The 7,722-nt window shown below is 54.0% G+C and overlaps 1 protein-coding gene across 1 annotated transcript; it reads right to left on the bottom strand.

The window, feature by feature from the left end:
* Nucleotides 1-6,192: 6,192 nt before the first annotated feature.
* TIFAB (TIFA inhibitor) lies at nt 6,193-6,777 on the bottom strand. Its single transcript, XM_004609977.2, has one exon. The coding sequence runs from the start codon at nt 6,775-6,777 to the stop codon at nt 6,193-6,195; it is 585 nt and encodes a 194-aa protein (XP_004610034.2).
* Between the last annotated feature and the right edge of the window lie 945 nt (nt 6,778-7,722).

Below are 7,722 nucleotides of genomic sequence, written 5' to 3'. Positions count from 1 at the left end.
AAGCATCCCTGAACACTGCTAGGGGTCACTCCTGACCGTACTGCCTGGAGTAGTCCCTGAGCACAGCTGTGTGTGGCCAGATCAACTCTTCACCCTAAAAACAAGAGAGAGAGAAAGAAAGGTAGAGAGAGGAGGGAAGGGGAGTCTCTGTGGTATAGACTCAATCCAGCCCCTGATGACCCAGCAGAGACTCCCAGCCCCACCTCTGGTTTATCCACGACTTTGCATCCTTCTTGCCTGACCATGTTTCTTATCCCTGAGACCCCCTTTAAGCCTGATGCATGCCCAAGCACAGTCAAGGTGACCGCGAGCTGACCGGCCATGTCCCTGTCTGTATAGTTATCCTCAGCCCGGCTCCATCATGGCCTTTCGGGCACAGCAGTGGGCTACTCCAGCAGCCTTGTCAGGTGGCCTGGGGTCTCGTGAGAGACAGGTGGGAACCCAGGGGGCAGCGTGCAGTTTCTCTCAGAGCAGTGCTTGCTCAGCAGGGGTCCTGGCTCCAGCCCCAGGCTGTGGTTGATGGGCTCCTGCTGTCCCATCGCATCCCCATGGCACGTGTCTGGGGCTGAGGGCTCCGCGCTTGGTTGCTTATGGGGTATTCATTCTTACGTTCTCCTCGCAAAGCGTCTCATAGCAGAGCTGAGAGGATTCCTGTTCTCAGAAAAGTGGAGGAATGCGAGCGTTACAAATGCCTTAAGGGGCACAGGGGATGTTCTCTACATTTCCAGATGTTGAGTCAGAAAACCATAGTTCTCTGGAGCAGGCAGGACTTAATTGAGGCCATTCTTCCAGCAGACGTGTGAGTCCGCATATCTGTGTGCACACGTATGCACATGCATATTTAAGCGGAGTCCACGTGCCCACATGTTTTCCATTCACCCCACTAAATGCTCCAAGAAAGCTAACCCTTAACACACTCAGTGCCACCTGGTGCTTAGCTTGATTTTTTTTCTACATAGTGCCCCATGCCACTTTTTCAGACCTAATGTATTTCCCACTTTCCATGAGAAGAAGAAACTGAAGCACAGAAAGATTAGGTCACTTGTCCAAGATGTGAGAACTGATAAGTAGTTGAATAAGAATCCTGACCAGGACTGCCATCTGAGAACACAGCCCAGCCTGGAGCTGCCAGTACACACACATACACACACACACACACACACACATACATGCTTATGCATATATGTGTCTGCATGTACATACATGTCTGCATGTGTGCACACGTGTGCTTGCATGGGGTGCCCACAATCCCTCAGCCACACGGGTTGCTCTTCCTGTGAGAGCTGAAAGAATACAGACTTTGTTGGAAGCAACTCTCTAAGCTGTTCTAGCTGTGTAGACAAAACAGTGACATCAAATGTGGAGGCTAGGGTCTTGAGGTCAACCAGATCATTTCACTTGTGGCGTGTATGTGTGGAGTGGGGAGATAGAATGGGTAAGGGACGGGGACCTGATGATGTGAGATGGTTTCTGCTCAAGAAAAATGAACCCTCGGTGGAGAAGAGCTTTATTGTCTTGAAACTTGGCATGAAGCAAAGGAGTGCCTTTCCTGTGTGTGTGTGTGTGTGTGTGTGTGTGTGTGTGTGTGTGTGTGTGAGTGTGTGTCTGTGTTGGGGGGGGGGTCTGAAGACAAAGGAGAGCAGGAAACAGCAGCAGATAATCCCTGGCTCCCTCCCTGGTCTCAGCCTGCTGCAGGCACTGACACGGAGTCACGGGGCGTCCTGGGCTCCCCGGCACAGGAGCCTGACTCTCTCGTAGACCCATGGAGAAGAGTGGACTCTGCCCAGGACCAGGGAACTGTACTTAGGGATGCTGGTGTCACCAGCCTGTGTCCCCTCTTCAGCCCTTGATGTTCCAGTGCAGTGTCCAGCCTTCGGTCTCGGCTATATGTGGGCTGGTGCCCCCGAATAAAGGCTCTAGTGGAACAGAGGTGGGGAGCCTGTTGGCCTGCAGGGACATCCTTGCTTGGTTTGGAATCTGTGTGGGTTTGTCTGTTTGTGACGCTCAGTGACATACCCAGTGACACTCAGGGTCTGTGCTCAGGGATGACTCCTGGCAGGGCTATGGGGTGTCGGGGATTGAACTGGGATAGGTCGCATTCAAGGCAAATGCTTAATTCCTGTGCTGGCTCTCCAGCCACTGGAATCTGTGTGGAACTGTCTCAGTCTCTGGGCTTCACAGATTGCACCCCTATGTTACTGCTTCTGCTCCCCAGCCGTGACAGGGGGCCTCACACAACCACCCTGGATACCAGGCCCTCAGGAGCAAGGAGCAGGGAAAACCCCTGCTGTCCGAGTGTGGGCTCCATGGCTAAGACACAGTTCTAAATCCAGGAATCACTGAGGATGGACAAGTCCTTGGATTCTGGTGCCAGTGGCTGCTAAGCTTTGTACCTTGTGCCCATCCAACATTCCTGTGTAAGGGGAATCCCCACATGCTAGTAGCTACCCCTTAGCAACTGCCCTGGTGGGGAGCGGGGTGGCACGTACTGCACAGAGAACTCCTTCCTAAGACCCTCTGGACAGTCCCAGCTGGTTGTAAGATCATCTCACTCCTTTCCCAGAGAGGAGACGAAGACAGAAACAGACTCAGTCTCTCCCCACAAAGTTCCTCAGTCACTGAGCAGAGTGACCTCAGGTAAGGTAGTTGCCCCTCTCCGCCTCAGTTTTCTCATCTGTAAAATGGGGCTGATATCACTGTCCGACAGGGTCTGGGAGGATTCCACGGGACAATGCAGCTAGCAACCTTCAGAGCCAGGAGCTCCTAGAAAGCTTGTAGCAGGCCCTAAGGAGAGGCCAGGGATGTCATTGAGTGGTAGAGCTCAGGCCTCACATGTGTGGGGCCCCGGGTTTGATTCCCAGCTGCAATAATAACAACAATATAATAGTGATGAAGAGAGGAGGAGGAGGAGGTTCAGGAGGAGGCAGAGGAAGAAGAGAACAACACCACCGACACCACCTAAGGGTAACTCTAGCTTGAGGAGAGAGAGAAGCAATGCGGCCTGCAGCACCACTCAGCACAGGCCAGCCCGCAGCTGAAGGTTTGCTCCAGGCGCATTTCTCTCGGAGTCTGATGGAAGCTCCTTGAGGCAAGGCATCTGCCATCCTGCTCCCAGCTGCACCTCTGGGCTCCACCCAGCCTCCAGGGCAAGACGGGTGCTTGGGAGAGTTTGGGGGGGGAATAGGGGTGGGACTGCCTTGGGAGCCCCCAGAGGACATTCACAGCACTGGACAGGCCCCTCTCTTCTCTCTCCTCTGCCCAGGGTCTCTGGGTTGGGCTTCGTTCTTCAGAGCCCATCCTGAGTTCCCAAAGGGCTGGGCTCTCGCACAGATGTTGAGAGCATTGTTGGACATGGTGATTACACTGGACTCCATCCCATGGGGCCCCACCTCTGGGCGTTTCAGTCCCCTTCATCGCCCAGGGAACGCTCTTTCCACATTCTCCAGGATGGCGCAGAGACAGCCTGCTGCACTGAGCTGCCCCTTCCTTCGCCAAGAACATTAGCTCACCTGGTTCCTCGCTGGGCAAGAGCCCAGCCCCACCCCTGTGACTGCCTGAAAGAACTGAGGGGCTGAATTTTAACACCAGCCATTTCTGTTCCCCCACCCCCAACCTCACTCAGAAAATTAGAAGCCTGCAGCTCTGAGACGATTGTCCCTAAGACTTTGCCTTCTGCTTAGCCCAGGCTTTGACTCAGGAATAGCAGAGAGATCTGTATGTTCATTGCAGCACTGTTCACAATAGCCAGAATCTGGAAACAATCCGAGTGCCTGGGGAACAGATGACCGGTTAAAGAAACTTTGGCACATCTACACAATGGAATACTATGCAGCTGTTAGGAAAGATGGAGTCACAAAATATGCTTATAAGTAGATGGTCCTGGAGAGTATTATGCTAAGTGAAATAAGTCAGAAAGAGAGAGACAGACATAGAATGATTGCACTCATTTGTGGAGTATAAAACAACATGAGACTGACACCCAAGGACAGTAGACACAAGGGCTAGGAATATTGCTCCACAGTTGGAAGCCTGCCTCATGATCTGGGGGAGAAGACAGCTGGAATAAAGAAGGGATCACTAAGTCAATGATGGTTGGAGGGATCGTTCGGGATGGGAGATGTGTGCTGAAAGTAGATAAAGGACCAAACGTGATGGCCTCTCATTATCTGTATTGCAAGCCATAATGCCCCAAAGTAGAGAGAGTATGGGTGAAATTGTCTACCGTAAAGGCAGGGGGGAGGGTTGGGATGGTGGAAGATGGGGACACTGGTGGTGGAAGATGTACACTGGTGGAGGAATGGGTGTTCTGTCATTGCATGACTGAAACTCAAATATAAAAGCTTTGTAACTATCTCACGGTGATTCAATTAAAATCATTTTAAAAATATAAAAAATAACTAACAAAATAGAAAAGAAATGGCAGAGAGGCGATATCTGTATTGCAAACCATAATGCCCCAAAGTATCATGGTTTCACTGTATCACTGTTATCCCGTTGTTCATCAATTTACTCGAGCGGGCGCCAGCAATATCTCCATTTGTCCCAACACTGAGATTTTAGCAGCCTTTCCCTAACTTGTTTTTCCCAACAATTGGAGGCTCTTTTCAGGGTCAGGGGAATGAGACCTGTTATTGTTACTGTATTTCGCATGTCAAATATGCCACAGAGAGCTTGCCAGGCTGTTTCGTGTGGGTGGGATACTTTTGGTAGCTTGCCGGGCTCTCCAAGAGGCATATATATATATATATATGTATATATATGTATATACATACATATATATACACACATATGTTTTTCTTTATGATGATGTATCCAGGAATATGTTCACTCATGCGTGAGGCTCGGCATGAGCATGTAGAAAGTGGCCTGGAGCACGGTGGCGGTGGGGTAGAGGAAGTTGGCTGATGGGGCTGGGTCCCTTGGGGCAGGGAGGGCTCTCATCCACCCTCCTCTGGGACACCCTGGCGTGGAGTCCGGTGGCATGGTTATGGGGGCCTCATTTTATGCTCCCTTCCGGGAGAAGAAGCCGTGAGTTCTGGAGGGTGACCTGGAGGGTGATCTGGTGCCGGCAGGAGGTGGCTTATGGGTGCTCGCTTTGGCAGCACATATACTAAAACAATACAGAGAAGATTAGTATGCCCCCCCCTGCACCCCAAAGTAGAGAGAGTAAAAAGGAAAATGCCTGCCATAAAGTCAGGTGGTGCATTGGGGTAGGGGTGGCGGAAGGAATGCTGGGACATTGGTGGTGGGAAATGTACCCTGGTGGAGGGATGGGTGTTCGATCATCCTATGACTGAAACTCAATCATGAGAGCTTTGTAACTATCTCACGGTGATTCAATTAAAAATGGAAAAAAAGCAGAGAGGGGCTGGCGAGGTAGCTCATGCCTACTATGTGCAAGGCCCCAGGTTCCATCTCTGCACTACGAAATCCCCACCCACTTGCGTGCCTGGGCGTGACTCCTATGGGGGGGGGAGGGTAAGAATGACAAAGAGTGGGGGGGCAGGCAGAAAGATGGAGATGATGGTGATGATGAATTTCCAGGCAGACCAGGTCACAGCTTCCCATGCATCCCCAGGAAGCCCCAGGCTCTGCCGGAGACCTCTCCACCAAGGAGCGCCCCCACCTTTCCAATTTCCTCTCCCATCCCTTTTCGCCTCCCACCCCCCGCCTCCACTAGACAGCCTGGAGTGCACGCAGCCCATCTGGGGCTCCGGGAATCCTACTGGGGATGCCAGCTTAATGAAATACTCGCAGTTTATTAAACACAGACTCTCCTAAGCCCCCGGAGCCTGTGGGTATTTGAAAGCTGAAGGTAACCTCCAGCTACCACAAATGTAATTGTTACATGTGTCCAAGCATTCCTGGGGCAACCTCAAGCTCTAGCTCTTAAGTGGCAAGCAAAATTAGCAACATAAAGTAACTCCTAGTCAAGACAAGCAGGGGGCAATGTGGGGAAATAGGAGCTCGGCGCCCAGAAGCCCTGAGGGCCCCTAAAAGTATATATGAAGTTCACTGTTACTGCACCGGCCAGCCGAGGGTGCTTCCTCCCTCCCGGTCAGGGCTGGAACACGCTTGCAGACTCGTTCGTTGTTAGTTAGGCAGGCAGCCCCGACTTGTCAACCTCAGCGTGATGTCATTCAAATATTTTCAGTTTCAGCAAAGGCTGGCTCCGGGCAGCGGAGCGCAGGGTCATTCTGGGGACTCCCCCCTGGAGCTGTACTTCTGGTCCTCCTCCAGGTCCGGCCTAGGAAGGTAGTGCAGTGAGTCAGGGTCAGACAGGACCCGCTGGTCTGATTCTGAGGGAGGCTGCTCCTCCGGGGGGCTGCTTTCCCACTCATCCATCTCCACGGCCTGGGGCTGGGAAATGAGGGGCGAGGGGCTGAGCTGGAAGCAGCAGACGAAAGCCTCCAGGGACACGCCCTGCTCCACACAGATCACCATCTGGACTCTGCAGAAGATGACCCTGTTGACGGTGCTCAGGGGCACCTGCTCCAGGAACCTCAGGGTCAGCCCGTTGACCCACACCCAGCCCTTGCGGCTCAGGGCCTTGATGCAGAAAGTCAGCTGGGCGCTGCCCCTCTCTCTGTAGGGCTCCAGCGACAGGTGTCGGCGGGAGAGGCGGGGGAGGGGCAGCCGCAGGTGGGCTTCCGGTCCGCGTCCCACCAGCAAGGGGCTGGCGTCGTGCTGCAGCCTGGCTGGGATGTGGGCGCCGGCGGCCAGGTCCTGCGTGGGGTGGTGCAGACTCACACGCAGCACCGTGAGGGGCCTCTCCATGGCAGGACAGGAAGGAGAGCCTGGAAAGGAAAGAGCCCAGACGGGCCAGCTCAGCGGGGCCCAATGCGCCTTGGACCGACCCTGAACTACTTCCAGCCAAGCGGAGCCCCGCATTCGCACTCGCGCCAGCCTAAGCATCACCCGCCATGCCGCGCATGCTCTCTGGAGTCTGTGTTTCTTTTCAGTAGTACACGTCTGTCTGTCTGTCTGTCCTTGTCTCTGCCCTGTGTATGGCGAGGAGACGGGGGGGTTCCAGCATCCATCGTAATGGGAGCACAGCTGAGCTGGGGTGAGCAGAGCAGCTGCGTCTCCCCCAAAGGAAGAGGAACAGACCTGGGGTGAGAATTTATTCTGCTGGCACGTGCCCGCTGCTTCCTCGGGGCCTGGGAGCGCACCGAGTCCTTTCTCAATGGCCAACCTGAGCTTCCCACCAACCTCAGAATCAGAGTGGCAAAGCAGGGGGTAAGACCTGATGAGGTGTCACCAAGGGCAGGTGTGATGGAGGGTTACGTCCCAGCGGCTCTGTCCTTGAGTCTACCCTCCGCCAGTCAGAGGCTTCTGCAGTCAGAGAACACAAACCTTCTGCCCCATCCTCCACCCCCGGCGCTTGCTCTGCCCTCCCCCTTCTCCAGAAATCCCCCAGAGCTGAGAGGGTCTGAGCAAGTCCTGACCCCACATCCTCAGCCCAACTCCCGTCCCCACTCTCGTCCCTACTGAGGTTCATCTCAGGGCAAACACTGTCCTGTTCCAGGGCCCTGGGTCCCACCCAGCCTCTTCCGTGAGCTGGTTCCCTGTTTTCTGCTTCCTTGACCTCCACCATGGGGAGCTTCCTCTGGGACCTGGCCAACTGTCCAGTTGGTCCACCCATGCCCATGTCACATATCTGAGTCCTGGAGCTCCTTGCCCAGTCTCCCCAGCGGGTAGGGTATGGTCTGAGCTGCCCCA

The sequence above is a fragment of the Sorex araneus genome, chromosome 6 (genome assembly GCF_027595985.1).
Source record: "Sorex araneus isolate mSorAra2 chromosome 6, mSorAra2.pri, whole genome shotgun sequence".
NCBI classification, from domain to species: domain Eukaryota; kingdom Metazoa; phylum Chordata; class Mammalia; order Eulipotyphla; family Soricidae; genus Sorex; species Sorex araneus.
The sequence above is the reverse complement of the archived record's forward strand: the minus strand, read 5'-3'. Positions and strand labels throughout refer to the sequence as shown.